Source organism: Mesoplodon bidens (assembly GCF_964165515.1).
Source record: "Mesoplodon bidens genome assembly, chromosome: 6".
Lineage (NCBI taxonomy): Eukaryota > Metazoa > Chordata > Mammalia > Artiodactyla > Ziphiidae > Mesoplodon > Mesoplodon bidens.
Window position 1 is genome coordinate 13749185 of NC_138162.1, and position 21040 is coordinate 13770224.

Consider the following 21040-nt stretch of genomic DNA (forward strand, 5'->3'; position numbering starts at 1 on the left):
CCACCAAAAACCCCTACAACCAGAGATACCCAATTTTAACATTTTGGTATATAGTTTTCTGGAGTATTTTTTCCCCCAACACATTCAGAAAATGTTTTGAAATCTGTGCCAGATATTATGCTAAGTACTGGAGCTACAGCAATAAATAAGATAGGATCCATGCATTTATAGTTTAGAATTTATAGTCTAGAAAATTTTCCATTTTGTAAATGAGTAAACAGGCCAAAAAAGGAAGAAAACTATCATTTTTTAAGTACTGTTTACCCACACAGTCTGTTGAGAGTTTTCATGTTATCTTTTTAAGATTAAGATTCTTGGCAAGAATGTTAATGACAGAACTGGGTCTTCCGAGGTCTTCATTCTCTGAGTTCTGTTTTCAGCCATGAAATTCACTTCAGTAAACATGTATTGACTTATTTTGTGCAAGGCACATTCTATTTTCTATACATCTTTGCATGGTGGTTCCATGCACAGATTCTGGAGCCACACTGCCTGTGTTTAAATCCTGGCTCCACTACTTCCTAGCAGTGTGACATCTGATAAGTTTCTTGATCTCTCTGGGTGTCAGTTTCCTCGTATGTCACATGGGAGCACTACTCCATAGAGTATTTTTGAGATTAAATGAGCTAATACATATAAAGCACTTAGATCAATTACCTGGCTTATAATAATTTTTATTTAAGTGTTTGCTCTGATCATCATGCAAATAGCCAGAAAATCTTATTCCTGGAGGTAGGCATATAAGTATTTAAACATACTTTGCCTTCTCAAAAAAAAAAAAAGGATTTTTTAATTGGAAAAGTAGTCAAGCTGATTCAAGCATTCAGGTCATATAAATTTAATTATGTTCTTAACTGAACAATTTTTGCCTTTATTTTAGCCAGAAGGTGTCAAAAGGGAAAGTTATGCTGGCACTACTCTGGACCCAAAGGGTATCTACGGTAGGCAAAATGAGTTTGTATTTTATATGTTGTCTTTTGCCCTAGAGAGATGTGTAACCTGAAACACTATTTTTAAAAATGTTAATTGTCTAGAATCAGAAATATCCACTTCTTAGTTCACTGCCATTTTTGATAGCATGTGTTACATTATAATCTGGATGGGTTTAGAACAAAGAAAAATAATCCCATTAGGTTTTTGTTTGTTTGTTTGTTGTGCCGCATGGCGTGGCTATCAGGATCTTATTTCCCCACCAGGGATCGAACCCAGGCAGTGAAAGTACCAAGCCCTAACCACTGGACCTCCAGGGAATTCCCAAAGTAACCCCATTAGTTTTAAATACAAAGCATTGAAATAGTAATCATCGCATGACTTCCCTTATATATTAGTCATTTTACCATTCTATCCATCACAATAATAAGTTATAATGTTTTCTTATAGAACCATCAGTCCAAAGAACACCTAAGAAAAAGTCATTTACATTCTTATCTAACATGTGTTATTTGAAAACACAATAATGCTGATAAACTACTTAACAAAGCCATTCCTTATTGTTCCTGCTTCCTTGCTTTTCCTCCAGTTGAGATATTCTGAATCTTCCTTTTTTTTTTGAATCTTCTTAGAGTTAGAATTGTGCAAACATTTGAGCACTTCATCAAGGCCTAAATACCTATGTATTTATGAAATTTAGAATGTTTTCAGTTAACAATTATTTTCACCAAAAAAAGACAGACTACTGTAGTTCTTATTAAATGGTTGCAATTTACCTTATTGTTGCATTGTATCGTTCTTCTTTTCTTTCAGTGATACAGCAATGGAAAAAAAAAAAGTTTCCTTACAAATCAAGACCACTATACTCAGAGTGCTATTTCCTCTAGGAAAGCAAAGAATTAATATTTACATTTCTAATCAGCTGAGTCCCATAAACTGAATAAGGATGACTTCATGCAAACTTTTTTCTCTAATTTTATCTTCACACAGACCTCCTCCCAGCCTGTGAAGGATATATGGGGAGATACATGACAGATTCTGAGGTTTTGGCCTCATGCAGTCACATCACACCTCAGAGCCACTGCTTCCTTTGTCTTCTCTTTCTCTTCCCCCTTATGCCTGCTATACTAACATTATTGCAAACAGCTTTCCAAAACAGCCGTCTTACCCATCCCAGGTGTGAACATCAGGCCCACAAGACAACAATGATCTTTTATCGGGGAATAGATCTCTCCGTCAAAAATCTTGGTTAAAAAAAAGAATCTATGCCTCTTTCCAATCTTGTCATATGACTTTTTTCCCTTATCATTTTAGACAACTTAGATTCAGGCAGCTTTGTTACTTTCCAGAGTGCTAAATAGGGTAAAGATGACAACCAATTCTGTCTAGTTTATTTCAGAGATTTTATTAAATACTTCCCATCTGTGTATATTGGAATTGCTATACTGCTATGATACTTTACAGAGTTTTTTTTAAAAGGCTAAAAAAACATATTTGGAAAAGTAAACAGACAATAATGTTAGAGGAAATCTGAGAAAAATATCAGTGAGGGAGAATGAGGTATCAGAACAAATTGTAAAGTAACAGTAATTAAAATTATGTGACATCAGTTTAAAAAGAGATTAAACACAGAAACTCAATACACAAGACTAGCCCTAGACTTTGGTTCCTGCTTTCTCTGCCTGACAAGCTCTCTCCCCCACTTCTTCTCAAATCTCAGATGCAGAGAGTTCAGCTCCTCACCCACCTCAGTTCTCAGCACATCATCATCATTGGTTTGGGCAGGCCCCTCTCATGTTTTATTTTCTCTCCTCATGCCTGACCTCCACTCCCATTTCCCTTCCTTCAAATGCCCCCAATCTAATATGCTTGAAATATGTCTTAGAGTATGGAGGAAAGGTTGTTTTGTGTGTGTGTGTTTTTTTAACATATAAAAGGTATTGTGCTATAGGTCCTGTTCTAGTTCTTAAGTTTTTAAACACAATACTCTGTTTTAAACAAATATTTCTATTGCTATACATGCATTTAATTCACTGCTTCTACACAGTATTTTAGAGTATATTCTGTTACCAAACTCAGGTTCGGCTGCTTGCCACTCAAAAGGCAATAATTTGAGAGGCAAATGTCAATAGAAAGGAAAGATGCTTTAATCAAAGAAGCCGGCAATCTGGGGAGAAGGTAGACTTGCATCCCAAGACCAACTCCAAAGTTTCTGCTCAGCCATTACAGTTTTTAAAGGAGAAGGGGGAAGAATCTCAGTGAATCATCTAGGCAGAAGGTTGAATTCTGCATCATTCTCCATTGCGTGCAGACTGGCTGACTCTTCAGATGTTATCTTGCCCACGTGATTTGCCTGCAGGATTTCTAAAGGGGCTGTTGGGGGTAGAGAGCTAGTCATTCTTTTTTATTTTTTTAATTTATTTTTGGCTATGTTGGGTCTTCGTTGCTGTGCGGTAGGCTTTCTCTAGTTGCGGTGAGCAGGGGCTACTCTTGGTTGCAGTGCACAGGCTTCTCATTGCAGTGGCTTCTCTTGTTGTGGAGCACGGGCTCAAAGTGCGCGGGCTTCAGTAGGTGTGGCACACAGGTTCAGTAGTTGTGGCTCGTGGGCTCTAGAGCGCAGGCTCAGTGCTTTCAATTCCCCACTGTCAAACATCATTCCATTTCTATGGGATCAGGGGTGAAGCTCCATCTTCCGTAACTTTCTTCATGCTGACATAGGGCACCATATTCTCAGAGTGGAAAATGTCAACATGGGTCTGTAGCATCTTTGCTGACAATTTTAGTTGCCTGCTTACATATATGGGCAGAGTAAGATACAATTATTTTGATGCCCACAAAGATATAGTTTATTATGAGCAATAATGTTAATCCCATTCTCTTGAGGCCAGTTCTTGGAATTGTGCTAGCCATAGATTCAGTACTGCTCAAGATGGAGCAGCTAATGTCATGGCTATAGTCTGGTCCTCATGCAGTTAGCTTTTTTCCTCTGGTGGCAGTTACAGTATCTGTAAAACAACTCAGGAACGTGCATCAGACACTCAGTCTGTGACTATTGTCTTAATCATTAACTGCTCATTTTTGTACTTGGGGGCCCTGCAGGGTTCTGCTCAGTTCCAATTCCACCACAATTTTACTTACCCATCCCCTAGTGACAGGTTCCCCACTACCATCAACAATGCTGCAATGAACATCCTTATTCATCTCCCTTTACGAATCTGTGTGAGAATTTATCTGGACTATGTTTCTTGGAGTTGAACTGCTGGGTCAAAGGGCATACCTATACTGAATATCATTTACTTCTGTCACATTGCTCTACAGAATGGCTGTACTATTTATACCTCCACCAGCACTGCATAAGGATTCTCCTCATTCCACATCCTCACCAACACTTGGTGTTACTCACCTCTCTAAAATGTGCCATTTTTGAGGGGTATAAAGTGACATCTCATTATTGTTTTAATTTGGATTCTTCTGATTACAGTGATTTCTAAACATTTCTTCATGTACTTGGTAGCCATTTGGACTTCCATTCTGTGAATTGCCGATTCCTATCTTTTGCATTTTTTTCTATTTTCCACTTGGGTTTTCTTGTCTATTTCTTGTTGATTTTGTCTCTCATATACTTCTTTGAGCAGTCGTAGACCTTAGTGGGTTTTGAACAGTAATCTTTTTTTCTGATATAGTCAAATTCATTATAATTTCATTTTATGGTTATATATCTTAGTTCACAAAGACATTATTGCATATTTTATCCTGTTGGTTTTAAAGATTTAACTTTTAAATGTTTTAATCTCTCTGGCATCTACCTTTATAAGTGATGCCTTGATGGGTCTTTTTTATGATCTCTGACAAGGAGTAAAATTGACTTCTCTTAGTTTTAGCTTTTTTTTCTGTACATTTTCCATCTAGTAGAAGAGTTGATAATGAGAAATGAAATAGTCAAGGGCAGGTATCAATGGAAAAAAACGGTGGAGGATCAAATTTAGATAATCTCAAACAACTTACTGTCATAAGTACCATATATTGAGCACAAACTGTTTGCCATGCTTTGTCTACATTATTTTTATCTTCACAAAAACCCTTTGAGGAAAATACTATTACCTCTATTTAACTGATGAGCAAACCAAAGCATAGAAAGATTGTGTCTTGCCCAGTGTAAGTTCTTTCTGAACTCAGTACTCTTTCATCCACATTGCAAAGCTCTCAAATGTCTTCACTGACTTTTATTTTAATATTATATCCTCAGCATTTATCAAAGGTTGATGAGGAAAGAAGAGGAACATTCCTGTCTCTTCTGCAAAGCCATGGTTTGGACATGCAATTGCAAAATGTCACTAGTTTTTTTTTTTAGCATCTACCATGTGCCAGGGACTAAGTGCTTGGGACTACAGCGTTCAATAAGAATGGTTCCTGCCCTCAGAGAGCTTTCTTAGCAGGACAGTGGGAGGAGGAGTCTCTTTGTGGTGACTACTATGGGTTCTGCAGTAAAGCTTCCTGAGTTCAGATGCAGCTTCATCTGTACTAGCTCTGTGACCTTGAGCAATTTGCTTTCTAAGCCTCAGTTTGCTCATCTATAAAATTAAAATAATAATAGTAGACACAGTGTATAGGGTTGTTGTGAGGATCCAGTATAACAATGCATTCAAAGAGCTTAGCAGTGTGCTTGGTATTCTAACAGTAGAATGATAAATACTATCATTTTCATGAAATAAACCAATGATTACAGTAGAAAATGCTCCGATACAGCATGCTTAAACTCTGTTATTGTGAAGAAAGAAAAAGTGTCTAAGTTAGATGGAGAGGAGAAGGTAAAAGGGATTTCAGAGCATGCTTCCCAATGGAGCTAATCTTCACATTACCTTGACTAAGGAATTACTTGTTAGTTATTTTTAGATTTCAGTTCCGGGAATAATTTTCTGTCTTTGGACAAAACAGCATGCTCCCTTTTACTGATGAATAAGATTTATATAACCTATTTATTTCCTATCGTGTAATGACCAGGAAGCTTACAGTCAACTTTAATGCTTTATTTAATGAGATTATAAGCCTAGGGTTTGATTTAAAAAATCCTTGGTTATTTTAAATTTCCCTTTTAAATTTTAATATTGTTGTTATAAAAGAGTCTATTATTTTTTTAAATTCCCTGAAAGTAGGTATACTATAAATAATCTTCAAATAGTCTTCCCTCAAGAACTCTGTGTAAATCGAATAATTTTCTTTTAAATTTCAGGCGTCATTAGTAGAAGAAAGGAGTTCCCATACAGGTTACCATTGGATTTGGTCCCCAAAACAAAAGTCAAAAGGATTGTGAGTGTAAAAGGTAAATTAACAAGTGCCATTTTTATTTCTTATTTCAGTTTGTGTTTCAAACAAAAATCAAATATTCTCATGATTATCCTATTTCTCCTCTTCTCTACTCAGTTGCATATACAATAGGGGACCTCTGGGAGTACCCTATTCCTACTCCCACCTTCAAATCCCTAACCACTCTTCCAACCCTCTTCTTCCAGTGGCCTGATTGGAATGGAGGGTGAGGGCTGTCATTGGCCCAAAGACCTCTCTAAAATGAAAGTGCAGCTGCGTCCAGATTTAAAGGACTTTCTATTAGCCTAGTGGCCAGTCCTGTTCCAGAGAAGGCTTTATGACCTGCAAATGGCCCCGAGAGAGCAGCTCTGCTCTTTTAGAGTGCCAGTACATTTGTAGAAGTGGTGTCTTTAGCAGGTTTTATCCCTGGTCTCCAGCCATTAAAAATTCAATGACAGGCTTCCCTGGTGGCGCAGTGGTTGAGAGTCCGCCTGCCGATGCAGGGGACACGGGTTCGTGCCCCGGTCCGGGAAGATCCCACATGCCGCGGAGCGGCTGGGCCCGTGAGTCATGGCCGCTGAGCCTGTGCATCCGGAGCGCCTGTGCTCTGCAACGTGAGAGGCCCGCGTACCGCAAAAAAAAAAAAAAAAAAAAAAAAAAATTCAATGACACATCATCAAAATAATAGAATGTCCTGACTACATTTTATCTTAGATAAAACCTTGGAATCACAGAATGTTAGTACTGGAAAAGACCTTTTTAATCATGTCCAACTCTGTAGTTAGATATATAAGAAAGTGTTTTTCCCAGGGTCTCACGATGAGCTCTCATAGCACTCACAGAGTGTTCACAGTTCAGACTCTTAGCTTTGTTTTGTGGGTGCGATCGATTCATAGAGTTTACAATATCTAAAGCTTTCAGTTTCATGGCAACTAATTTGCCATGTCCTCTATGCTGTAATCTGCCCACTGTATGAAACCATCTTATCCCCATATTGCAGTGGTATTTTTAAGTCTGCTTTTGGTGTTTCTTTTAAATACATCTTCTAATCAAATTTTTTTCCTCTCCCCAGTTCTGAGAAGTAATTCAGCTGCCTAGATAAAAAGGAAAGGAGAGGGATGGTTGCTCTTATCTCCATTTAAAATATACTGTTACTCAGAAGTTGACAGAAATTGATTGTACCTACTATGATTTTTGTTTGTGTGCTTGTTTGTTTGTTTCAGGACTGCTTATAGGTGAGGTCATGTCTGCAGTTCTGAGTCAGGAAGGCATTGATATCCTTACCCACCTCCCCAAAGGGAATGCAGAGGCAGAACTGATGAGCACTGTCCCAGTATTCTATGTTTTTCACTACCTGGAAGCAGGAAATAATTGGAACATTTTTTCTGCTAACTCATTAACTCAAAAACAGAACTTGAAGAAAAAATTAAAAGAAGGTAAGAAAAAAACTATTTCACATATTATACATTAAAATCTTGTGATTTTTAAACTAATAGTTTGATTGAACTAATATTTAAGTTATGAATTATACAAAAGCTTATTTGTAAAAGTATTTCAGCCAAAAAAAAAAAAATCATGAGGTGGACTCTGTTACACAAATAAATACTGTTTGCTGGAGCGCTTTGGCTTAACTTACTGAAACGCCTGGATGAGATACAAGACACCTGCATTCCAAACTCTACAGAGTACTTCCTTCCTTCTTGAATGAGCTCAGAATGTTCTACTTGATAATTCCCAATTCAAGCGATTCATATACTTCCTTTGAGAAGTTCAGTGTTGGCCGCAGAGCATGTGCTTGCTGCCCAACACCAAAGGAAGTTTAGTGTTCCCAGGGGCTCATAAAGCACTCTCTGAGTAGAAATGGGGGTCACTGAAGCACTGTGTTCTTTCCCTGGTGCCTCTTAGGGATGGTGAGCATCATGTCCTTCAGAAATGCTGACTATTCTTACAGCATGTGGAAGGGTGGAAGTGCTAACACTTGGTAAGTAGAAAGTTTCTACGTGCATTTTCCTACAGTAGTCAATTAACTAAAGGATAACAACCTTAGTGGAAACGCTGTCCAGTTGCTCAGGCTAAACAGCCTGGTCATCCTTCACTGCCCTCCTTCTCTTACAAGCCACATCTGATCTAGCAAATCCTTTTGGCTGCACCTCCGAAATATATCCTGAACTTGACTACTTCTCACCAACCCCAACCCACCACCCTGGTCCAGGCCATTCTCATCTCATACCTGGATTATGACACTAGCCCCCTCTGGTCTTTCAGCTTCCGCCCTTGCCCCTTTTCAGTCTATACTCAACACAGCAGCCAGAGGGACTCTGTTAAAACATGTTAGGTCACGTCCCTCAAAACCATTCAGGAGCTTCCCCTCTTACCCAGGGTAAAAACCAAACTTCTTACTGTGATCTACCAGGCCCTACATGGTCTAGCCCTACCTCACCTCTCCAACTACATCCCCTACTACTCTCTTTCACTCCACTCGAGCCCCACTGGCCTTCTTGCTGTTCCTTGAACGTGCCAGCCATGCTTCCACCGCAGGGCCTTTGCATTGACTACTCCCTCTTCCCCCTCTTCCTGAGGTATCAGCATGGCTGACTCTGCTACCTCCTTCAAGTCTTTACCAAAAGTCACCTTCTCACTGAGGCCTCTGTTGATCATTCTATCTAGCATGCCATTCCCATCCCAACACTTCATATTCTTCTCCCCAGCTTTCCTTTACTCTTTAGAATTTATCACTAACATTCTTACTTATCACACTTATTGTCTGTCTCGCCACTAGAATGTAAGCTCTATGTGGGCAGTTTCAAGTATTCCTAGTGCCTGGTATGTACCTGGCATATAGTAGGTGCTCTGTAAGTACTTAATTGGTGAAGCATAATAACTTCCAAAATTCTGATAATTTGAGGGAAAGTCAGTCTGACTTAATAAATCCATATGGCAACTTCTTTTCAAAAAATAATATCATACTTTGACAAAATATTTACTAAAAACACTGTGACAGGTACTTTGTAGGTTCTACTATATGAAACGCTTTTAAGGGTTTACAATCTAGAATAATTGTCTTTTAAATTATGCCCTTTAACTTTTGAGAGTCCCCAGGATTTTATCCTTGACCCTCATTTTCTAGACTCTCTCCTTGTACAATCTCATCTTTGCCCATGACTTCCATAATTCCTATGCACATGATTCTCTAATCACGTCTCAAGGCCTGTCTTCTTTCCTTAGTTCCAGATCCACATTTCTGTGGACTTGGGAGCCAAAAGCCCTTTGAACACATTTCATGCCAAATTCATTCTTTTGTTCCTCTGTTCCCCTAATCAGTGCCCAGCAATACTTTGTCCTCCGCTGACCAAGTTTGACTCCTCCCTTTCCTTTTGGCTTTATATCCAACCAGTCGCCACGTCTCACAGATTGTACCTTAGAAGTGGGTCTGACCCTGTGTGGGTGGCACATTTGAAAGACACACCGGCCCCTGGAGTATGGCAACCAGAGGATAAAACCCAGGATGCAGGGAGTGGAGGTCGATACAGACTGGAAAGCACCACAGCAGGAGCTGGAAACTAAATGCCTGGAGAACAGAAATCTCCACGAGAAGATGCGATAGCCTCTCAGGAAACCCCCAGAGCCTCTCAAGATTCTGGGCAAGACTGAGTGGATGGTGTTCAGCCAGAAACATAGAAACACTTGGACCCAACCACCCCAGGCCCAACTCCATGAGTTCCTTTGGAGATAAACATACATAGAAGAAAATGGCCAACACCTGAATACTTTCCAAAAAAATTTTTTGTAGAAATACAGGGAAGATACAAAAAGTACTAAGAATAATACTCCTCTAAAAAGGAAAAGGAAAACAAAATTTTAAAGTGAGGGAGAGAGTCAAGTCTCAAGGGCTTCTGGCTCCTGGGCTGCTGAGTGAAGGAATTGGAGGGGAGGAAAGGAGGCATAAGGGGCACATGGGGTCATGAAGTATTTAGATCCCCTCTGATATTCTTTGAGAGACAGTAGAGACTGAACTTGCTTTTTGACTAAGTAATCATAATAATTAGAGCTTCCTTGGGAGGTGGTGAGTTCTGCATCAATAACATGGCTCAAGGGGAAGCGAGATAAACACTCCCACGGATGTTGGGGAAGAGAATTCAGACCTCAGACGGGGATTTAGATCAGATAGCTTGTACAAATTTTACAACCTAGAATTTTATGATTTCGCTCCTCCATATCTCATGTTCATGAGTCAGTGCTTTAACACAAAACTATTTGTTTCAACACTATTGTCTTTAACTTTAGAGAAAGAAGAATTTTTTTTATCATCAGGCATCAATTTTCAGCTTGTGTACAAGCTAACAATGTTGCAGTCACAGAAGATGTGCTGCTCACATTTGATTGTTTTTGGAGATCTTCCTGAAATCTTTCCTGCCCTTGTGAAATGGTAACAACTTACTTTGGAATTGTACGTTTTAAAACATATTTTCTTTTCAAGAATAAACACTGTATGAACTAAAACACACTGCAAGTTGAAAGCCAGCAGGGATTCAGTGTCTAAATGTATATTTATTTGATTTTGTCTCAAAGGCTAACAGCTTTTGCTTTAAGAGTACTTGGACAAGCAAGTAAATATATAGATCAGAACCAAAATTCAATCTGTAATTCTTTATTGTGGCTGGTTGAGAACTGTCAACTAGAAAATGGATCATTCAAGGAAAATTCCGACTATCAACCAATAAAATTACAGGTAAGGAAACCAAATGCACAGATGAGGAATAGTTTTATTTACAAGTTTGAGTTGTGTTCTCATCCATTTTATAAGAATGAAAAAGAGAGGGGAGAATATATGCAATCCTGCAAGAAACTTCTCTTGTGTACAAAGAATTTGAAAGGTCTTCTCATTCTGCTCTTCAGACAATTCAGCATAGGTCAGATGAGTGAGATCTTGGACATCTGGTGTAACAGGCATTAGTGGGTCACAGGGTACAAGTGCTAGTGATCTCAGAACGGGTAAAATGTGCTAATTTGTCCATGTACACTTGATATGAATCTGAACTTGAACTTCAGAGCCTTCTTACAGGCCAAGGCTGCAAGATGTTGTTGTGAAACATGGAAGGGATCCTATTTACACTCTGTTAGAAGGAGTGGAGTCAATTTATTAAAAGTACAACAAAGTGTTGTTTGAAATTGGAATCCACTTACATGCTTGAATTGCAAAATCTCTGCAAAATACTGCTACAACATCTTCTACTCCTAGAATGTATTTTTTAGGATCCAACAGCTTTTATTTATTTATTTATTTTGCCTGCCCCAATCCAATCCCTTTCATATCAGGCACAAGTGGCCTCTTGGCTGACAGGGGTCCCATAATTAGGACCGATTAGGACTCACACAAGAAATGGGGGCAACTGACATCATCTAGGTGCTATTTGAAGAGTAAAATACTACAACAATTTTTTTTAAGATCCCACCCATCCATCCATCTATTCATATCCATTCAACAACCATTCACGAAGCACCTAAAACATGCAAGGGCCTATTTGGGGCACCATGGGGGAGGAAGAGTGGGAAGGATGGACCAGAGTGTATCCCTGCCACAAAGGAGCTCACACACTGGTAGGGAAAGTGGGGTATAAATGCTAATAACTCTAACCAAGATTTAAGTGTGTGTGTTCATTTATTTATTCAATAAGTATGTATCGAATGTGTACAAAGTGCTACATGGTAGGGACATAACAGTGAACAAAACAGGTGTGGTCACTGAGGCCATGGCAGTTACAGTCTAGCAGAGAAGTCAGACATTGAGTAAGTGATTTCAAGTGTGTGATTCATGTTAAGAAAAGGGAAATACAGTTTCTTTGAAAGCAGGAAACTCTAACCTAGATTGGGGGAGTTGAGAAAATGGGTTGACCAGGTCCCTGGGAGCTAGGTAGGAGGGAGGCAAGCAGAGTGTTGCAAGTGGAGCAAACATCATGCCTGTTATCTTGAAGTAGAGAGAGGGTGGTTCATTAAAAGAGCTGGTGCCGAGAAGTCCAGAGGGTGAGTGGCACAAAATAAAGCTGGAGAGAAAGGTAAAGGTTACTTACTGGAAGGTCCTGGAAGCATTGCATAGGAACATCACTGCTCTAAGAGGAGAAAATGTGGGAGAACAGAATAGTGCTTCGCAGGGGAGGTGGCATTTTAACAGGGTCTAGAAGGAGAGGGTGAGCTTGAACGTGGTAAAGAGGTATGAAGTGGAGCTACAGGGTAGAGAGGTGGAGGAGAGAAAAGCAAGTGAAAGCATGTAAGACTCAGAGCTTTGAAAAAACGCAAGCAGTCCGACTAGAGTGCATGAAGGGAGAGAAGGTGGAGATTAGAGCCAGGTCACTTCACTTTAAAGACACCAGTTCATTCTCCTTTTTAAACATTGCTTATTTTTAGGGTACCTGGCGCATTGAAGCCCAAGAGAAAACTTTATATCTTACGGCCTTTGCTGTGATTGGAATTAGAAAGGCCTTTGATATATGCCCTCTGGAGGTAAGTAAGAGTTTTCTTTCTCCAACACCCATGGTCTTTTTCCAACCATATTCTTGGGGGGATGGGGGAAGGTAAGAGGGGGGTTTGAAAATAACTTTAACTCTAGAATTTAAGGATTTCAGAATTATGATAGATACTAGAGAACATCTAGTCCAACCCACTCGTTGACAGTTGAGAAAGCTGAGGCCTGTACGAAAGGTGAATTTAATTGTCCCATGTCACAGGCTACTGAATCGTAGAGCTGTGATTAGAACAGATGACTTCTGACTGTGATGAGAAAATGACCCTGTGTCCGCAGCCTCCTACTCTTACCTCTGCTAAATCTTATGCCACGTATGTGACTGTTGTTCTATAACCCGGAATACAGAGTGTTGAGGTACTCTGTATCACAGAACTGTTGAGGATGCCCCATACCACGTTTGCTGCCTTGGGTTGTGCTGTTTCATTTGCTTGGAAGCTGAAGGGAGAAAGGAGAGTATCCACTTAAGTGAATCAATATAGAAGATTCCAAAGGTTAACAGAATTGAGACCCTGATCTGGGAAGTAAATTAGACATGTCCTTCAAACCAGCAGACAGAACCAAGATGGAAAAACCCAAGGGGATTGATAGGACTCGAACCACAAAACAAAATAATTGTTTAGTTTAGTTCAAGAGAGTTGTTTTATATATATATCCAGCAAGACAAAATAATCAACAAGGAGAAGTTAGCAGTGGTGCTGGGAGAGACTGCACCAGGCAAGGTGTCAGTAGTGATGCACCATGCTGCCTCCTCATCCACTTATCCAAAATAACTACTTTAGTTGCCTCAGGACAAAGTCATAAAGACTATTTTCCCAGGAATCCTTAGGATCAAAAAGTGCTTTGACAGCTTGGCTTTTTTTCTGCTACTGATGGTTTTAGTTAGTAAAACTCCTTTTGAAAATGTAAATCTGTCTCAGCTATGCTGGGGGGGAACGGAGAAAGCCGTGTCTATACTTGGTGCTTCTTCTTCCCAGAGGCTAGGTCTGACATGGGAAGCAGAAATTCAGTGGAGAAACCTCTACCGAGGAGGGGTGGATTCAGAAACTAAAACAACTGGATGTGGACAATCTCGTTTTCACTTTCCAGGTTACGCTCTGCTCTTTCTCCTGGAAGGATTTGCTTCAGGGAGACACCATCCATTTCCATTAGGTCATTTCTCTTTCCACCCTTCACCTTGCCTGCCCCAGCGTGGTGCAACCTGGGGGCAGTTCCCATCAGTTGATAGGCCGATGCTTGACAAAGAAACTTAGGTATCTTCTGCTCTTGTTTCCAGAAAGTCAGCACAGCTGTAACTAAAGCTGACACCTTTCTGCTTGAAAATACCCTCTCGACCCAGAGTACTTTTACACTGGCCATTGCTGCTTTTGCTCTTTCCCTGGGAGATAAAACACACCCACAGTTTCGTTCAATTGTCTCAGCTCTGAAGAAGGAAGCTTTGGTTAAAGGTATGACTTGTTCCTGACAGGTACTCGGCAAGTGTCTACTAGGCATGTAGCGTCTGCTAATTGGGGGAGGGGTGGTGGCATGCATAGTGGAGTGAGACACCATCCCTGCCCTCAAGAAACAAATCATCACAGTACAATGGAATAAGCGCTGTTATTCATTTACTTAGTCACTCATTCAGCACATTTTTATTCATTCCTTAATTCAACAAAGGAATGAATGTGTATTGAGTGTATTGAGTATTGAGTACCTCCTACGCACCAGGCACTGTTCTAGGCTCTGGGGATAAAGCAACAGACAAAAAAAAAAAAAAAAAATTCAGGCCTTCATGAAACTTACATTCTAGTTAGGGAGAGACAAACACGCTAAATAGCTAGAACATTTAATATAGTAAATAGCTTAGTGATGACTGATGTGAAGAAAAATGAAGCAGGGAAGTGAGACAGGGCGAGGGGGTGGGTTGTAATTTTAGATGGGGTTGTCAGGCTTAAGCCTCACTGAGAAGATGGTGTTTGAGTCAAGACCTGAAGGAGGCGAAGAAGCAAGCCAGTGGCTCTCTGGTAGGGTGTTTCCTGGTGGAGAAACAACTTTGCATATTACTGAGGTAGGAGCATGCCTGGTGCTCGAAAAAAGGCCAGGAGGCCAGTATGGCTGGAGAGAAATGAGATGAGGGTAAGAAGTGATGTCAGGGAAGGAAAGGGTGAGGGAGTGCCATGTAGGACCTTGGAGGTCATTACTGGAGCTCTGCAGGACTCCTGTATATAGTTGTGCAATGTACAAAGCACCCCAGCAAGCAGGTGAGTTGAGGCTGAAATCCAGCTTGTGCTCTGCTCCCCTATCCACGCGCCCTGGTTTGAGTCAGCTTCTACCCTGAGCAAGGGGTGCCTGAGTCTCATTCACATCAAGGTGCTATGGGGGCCAGTGTGAGCCCCAGGAGAGTGCATGACCTAGCTTGTACCAGGTTGACTACAAAGGTATATATTTCATTTTGAAGAGTAAAGATATTGCTTCCTATGGGTCAAGAGTAAAGAAATAGAGAGGAGCTGTGGTCATTGGCCAATGTGCCTAGACCAGCACTGGCATGGTTGGGCACTTCTGAGCCATCTCCTGACTCAGGTTTTCTAAAAGTTTAATAAATCTTACATGAGGTTTATCATTATCTACAAAATTTGACTTCTGTCATCATTTAAAAATGACTGATTCTTAACATATACCTCGAAACCACTTGTATAATACTTTTCAAATAACACAAAAGAAATGTCTTGGGTATTGTAGGAAATGAATCATAAAATCATAGAATTTAAGAGCTAGAAGGGAACTTAATAATTCAAATAATGTTTGATCTAGAAATATCTTTAAAAACCAAAACTTTCATTCTAAATACAGCCTCCACAAGTGAGGGAAAACATTTTGTCCAAAGTCATACAAAGCAGGTAATTCTGATGTGTAAATAGATGACATCAAAATTTTGAGGGATGGAGTGGGAGGTTGGGATTAGCAGATGCAACCTATTATATATAGAATGGATAAACAACCAGGTCTTACTGGATAGCACAGGGAACTATAGTCAATTTTATATATATTTATATCAAATACATATATATTATATATATAAATATATATAAATTCTTTTTTAGATTTTTTTCCATTATAGGTTAAAAGAGCCCTGTATTAAGGGATCTTGTTTGTATTGGTCACCTTGAGAAAGTTCTTCTTACAAAAGAGTAAAAAATTTCTGGAAACCAGAAGGCCACTACCAGAAGAAACTTCTAGAAACTTGCTAGAATTGTTATGCCAAATTCACACTTTTCATCATATTTACCATTGTGATTTGTTGATGTTCAGGTAATCCACCAATATATCGTTTTTGGAAAGATGATCTTCAACAGAAAGACAGCTCTGCACGTTATACCAGCACAGCACACATGGTAGAAACCACGGCCTATGCCTTACTTACCAGCCTGAGCTTGAAAGACATGAATTACGCTAATCTAATCGTCAAATGGCTATCAGAAGAGCAGAGGTATGGAGGTGGCTTTTATTCGACCCAGGTAATGTTTCTTTCTCACGGTCCATCCTCCTGGAGATATTTTTAGCGCCTCCCACACCACACATTCCACACTCCTTCTGACCTCCATGCTTCTGTCACCAAGGGAGCATACCAAAGATATGAATAAAGGGCTAGAATCAAGGACCCTAATGGATATCTGCATTGACACCCTTCTTATACAGAGGAGCAAGTCAGCCTCAGGAGGTTCATTCAGGGAGTTAGTGGCAGAGCCAAAATCAGAACTCACGTCTCCTGACTCTAAGCCCAGTACTTCCTTTATGATTCTTAATTACCATGAAGGGCTAGGAGAGTTAAATCCTCTGTAAGAAACAGCAGCTGCCATGCAAAGATACTGATGTTCCCTTCCACAAAACAAATAAAAAGTGAGAGGAATATTGATTATTAACATGTTTATCTACCTACCAATGTAAACTCATTTAAGTATGTATATTTTACATTATAACTATATGCAGTTGTTTAGTGTACATCTACATTCAAGTTTATCTCAAATGTTAGCATCTTCCCTGTTCCCTGGATGCTTGGACAATGACGGGGTGTGTGTGTATATGTATATAAAATTTAGAGCTAGAGGGGTCCTTCAGGGTGACATTAGTGATCATCTAATCCGGGGAGGCAAATGGTTTCATCGTGGGTACAACTGGAGGCTTAGAGAAAAGAGGACCCCGCTTATTAGCACTGGCTGCATGGACATGGGCAGAGAGGGTAACCACTAATTTGCTCTCTCTGATCCAGCCACATTTCCTAATTTTGTAGATGAAGAAGATGAAGTCCAGAAAAATTAAGTTCATCCATTTGTTCCTTCAACAAATACTTGTTGAATAGCTACCATGTGTGTGTACTTACTAAATATAATGGATGCCAAGAAAAATATACTACTTGCCCCCATGAATGCCCACTGCAATATACTGCAGTGGGGGATGCCAATGATAAACTCTACATAAAAATATTACCAATTGAGCTGAATGCTCTAAAGGGCAGAAGGGAAGAACATTAAAACAGAATAGGGCTTCCCTGGTGGCGCAGTGGTTGCGAGTCCGCCTGCCGATGCAGGGGACACGGGTTCGTGCCCCGGTCTGGGAAGATCCAACATGCCGTGGAGCGGCTGGGCCCGTGAGCCATGGCCGCTGGGCCTGCACGTCCGGGGCCTGTGCTCCGCAATGGGAGAGACCACAGCAGTGAGAGGCCCGCGTAACGGAAAAAAAAAAAAAAAAACACAGAATAATGAGAAGGGGGAGCTTCTTTATGGCTTCACTGTGCGGATATTTAAGCAGAGACTTAAGGATGGGAAGGAGATACATTGTCATGCAAGGAGTTGGAGGTATTCTGCAAAGAGTGACTTGCCTGAAGTCACATGCTCAGGACAGGTAGAGAACCTGGACGTGAGGCCACACTGCCTTTCTGTCCCCGCTAACAGCAGCATCCTTACTGGGGGAGAGGGAGATCTTCCTTCCACCTCCACATGGGGACCCTTAACCAGTTTCACTCAGTCAGCTGGAGTTTCATCTCCAGGCAATGCTGACTCACCTTCTCATATGAAAAGGTATTTGTAAACAGAGAGTACATAAATAAGTAAACCTATTTTTGTGCCTTGCCGATTGTTGATAGGATACAATTAATGCCATCGAAGGCCTGACAGAGTATTCACTCTTGGTTAAAGAACTCCGCTTGAATATGGATATCAAAGTTTCTTACAAGCATAAAGGTGACCTCTACCATTATAAGATGACAGAGAAGAATTTCCTTGGGAGGCCAGTAGAGGTAAATAAAGGATTTTTTATAGTATTTTATAATCGATGGGACCTTTGAAATCATCTGTTACAGAAGCTAATACGTATTTTTCTAATAACCACATTTTAGATTATTTTAAGGTATATTTAAACATACAAGTAACTGGAAATAGTTCTTACTGTCCACAGCCTACAAATCCGTGTTTGTGCAAAGTAAATAAGCATGAGAAATAATATTGAATGCAAAAATCTTTCCAGGTGCCTTTCAATGATGACCTTGTTGTCCTAAGTACTGGACAAAACAATGGCTTGGCTACAGTGCATGTGAGTATTTCATGGAGAGCCAACTTAATTGGGGTTATGTGTGACTTAGTTGGGGTTATGTGTCAGCTTGTACTAAGTAACATAAAAGAAAGTTAGGGACTTTGCCACAAAGTTACAGAAATCTGGGCTTGGGTAACCATGACTGAGGTAAGAGTCATTTATCATTCTTTTTAGCTATCTTGGTAGCTGTCCCCACAATTTCTTTTTGAAAATGGTTTTATTAATCTTTATATGTATATAGTCTGTGTATTTGTGGAAATTATATATATATAATTATATAGAGAGAGAAATAATTTTTATGTCTATATACGTATATATACATGTGACTTGTATGTATACATTCATACGTGTATATACATGGATGCGGTGGTTAGTAACATAGTCTCACCTCATTTGTCCAGCATCGTTGGGGATTGATGGATATGTAAGGGCTTAAGTTTCTTCTATTTTTAACCATAGATTGCATGGACACACATAAACAGATTAGAAAAACGTGTAACTGCCAAATGCCTAAAATAAAATAAACTATGTATTCTGAGCATAAGTTAACATTCTATTGATTATTTAATTGTGTGCTCATCTTTAGTACATTTATTCCTTCACAGACTGTTTATAAGATTGCATGAGGGTGGGGAGATGGATGGTCCAGTTTTCTGTCACTTCTGGTCACTCTCACTATACCTACTTCTGGTAGCACCCCTGCCCTTCCACGCACACCTATAATTTGTTGTTACCACAGTGGTTTGTGGGCTGAAGAAAATCATACTTCATGACCTTGTGGTGTTCTCTGTAAAATTAGTGTACAGGCACAAGGATGAAAGTCTTAACAACTTTCCTGTAGAGTGAGGTGCTCAGATTTGACTGCGTGGGATTTGGACCAAGGTTCTGACTGGACAGAGATCGTCTCTTGCTTACCTTGGGCTTCTCAGCTATGTTTCAAAGTGTGGAGTTTGCTGAAAGTCCAGTTGCTGGGAAAATGGTCTTTAATGTACACCATTTGCACTGGGTGGTGAAAATACTTGAAGCATCTCATTTCCAGCCGCAGTACTGCCATAATACCTCTTCCACTCCCCATTTTAAACAGAATATCCTTGTTTACTTGTCCCAATATAGGTAAAAACTGTGTTTCACAAAACCAGTACCTCTGAGGAAATTTGTAGCTTCCAGTTGAAAATTGAAACCCAGGAAATTGAAGGTAAAACAGCATGATTTACACTATAATTTTGGTTAAGCATGAAGAATGCCAAAGAGCTTCCCTGATTAGGAAAAACATGCCAAATCAAAAAAACAATTTTCTTATTCAAATTCTTTAACAGGTTGACATCTGAGTAAACATAACTGCCATTTATTATAATAAAGGTAACTAATAATAGTTGGAAATTGATATTAAATAACAATATCTAAGCTAAATGTATCCGCTATTGATCCAGAAATTGTTTTGACTAAAAATTACTTTAAGAATGTAACTAGCATAAAAAAAATGTAACTAGCTGTAAAGCCACAGAAGGGTCTAATTTCAGAAACTTGAATTTCTTTTACTTTTGTGTCAGTGTTCCATTCCTGGGCCCTGAATTTCTCTCATCACTCTGTTGGGTTTCCATCCCTTACCCTTTCTGTATCCCAAGGAGTCTGGCAAATGCACATTTCTCTGCCCCCACCTTCAACTTGATCTCTCCAGGACTTATGATCCTTTCTTAATGTGCCCTTTTTTTTTTTAAACCTGTGACCCTCTCATCCCTCTTCTGATGGGTTGGTTCTCCCCTCCCAGTCCAGAAGCAAGGCCGCTTGCACACCCCAGTTCTCTGATAGCCTCTGCCCTGATAGCTTCTGTTTGTGGCTCAGAAGCCTGTTCCTGCAGGAAATTTCCAACTACCAGCAAATCCAGGCATCGGCCCTTCCTTCCTGCTACCTCCCCCAGACACGTGACCAACACATAATTACCTTAAATGACTCCTTCCTTAAATTCTTGGAGAGCAGAGGACTCTTCTAATGATTTCAAGACTTCCTGGGATTGTCAGTAGCCACGAATCTCCATTAAAATCATCAAAAGTGACAACTTCCAAATCACAAATCATTTTTAAGTGTGTTTAGAGATGTGCTCATTAATGATTCTGTTCTGACATGTTGCAAAACAGCTAAAAACGGTTTACTCTTATTTTTGTTTGTTTGTTTGCTTGTTTGTTTGCTGTGTGTGCCAGCCCGCGGCTACAGCAACTCGGAATACAAACGCATAGTGGCATGTGCCAGGTGAGCCCGTTTCCACCAAGGGGAGAGTAGACTTCAGGGTCTCACTTCTGCCAGAGTATTATTTCTCCAAATCTTTCTGAATTATAAGAATGTCCAGAAGATGCAAAATTGTTCGCTTTTTTAATGTGGAACATAGCAGGTATTCTTTTTTTTTTTCCGCATCTTTATTGGAGTATAAATTCTTTACAATTGTGTTAGTTTCTGCTGTACAACAAAGTGAATCAGCTATATGTATACATATATCCCCATATCCCCTCCCTCTTGAGCCTCCCTCCCACCCTCCGTATCCCATCCCTCTAGGTCGTCACAAAGCATCAAGTTGATCTCCTTGTGCTATGCAGCAGCTTCCCACTAGCCATCCATTTCACATTTGGTAGTGTATACATGTCACTGCTACTCTCTCACTTCATCCCAGCTTCCCCTTCCCGACCCCCCGCCCCGTGCTCTTAAGTCTGTTCTCTACGTCTGCGTCTT

At 40.0% G+C, this 21040-nt stretch overlaps 1 protein-coding gene across 2 annotated transcripts in view; it reads left to right on the forward strand.

Moving 5' to 3' along the window:
* The window catches only part of C5 (complement C5), a 77822-nt gene that overhangs the window by 39609 nt on the left and 17173 nt on the right, over positions 1-21040 (forward strand). For both annotated transcript variants that reach the window (XM_081238391.1, XM_081238392.1), the window contains 12 exons: positions 881-941; positions 6161-6250; positions 7458-7670; positions 8140-8215; positions 10804-10963; positions 12637-12732; positions 14028-14199; positions 16043-16248; positions 17874-18026; positions 18254-18319; positions 19433-19514; positions 20518-20566. In XM_081238391.1, coding sequence (XP_081094517.1) covers positions 881-941; positions 6161-6250; positions 7458-7670; positions 8140-8215; positions 10804-10963; positions 12637-12732; positions 14028-14199; positions 16043-16248; positions 17874-18026; positions 18254-18319; positions 19433-19514; positions 20518-20566 — 1424 coding nt within the window. The remainder of the gene's footprint in view (positions 1-880; positions 942-6160; positions 6251-7457; positions 7671-8139; positions 8216-10803; positions 10964-12636; positions 12733-14027; positions 14200-16042; positions 16249-17873; positions 18027-18253; positions 18320-19432; positions 19515-20517; positions 20567-21040) is intronic.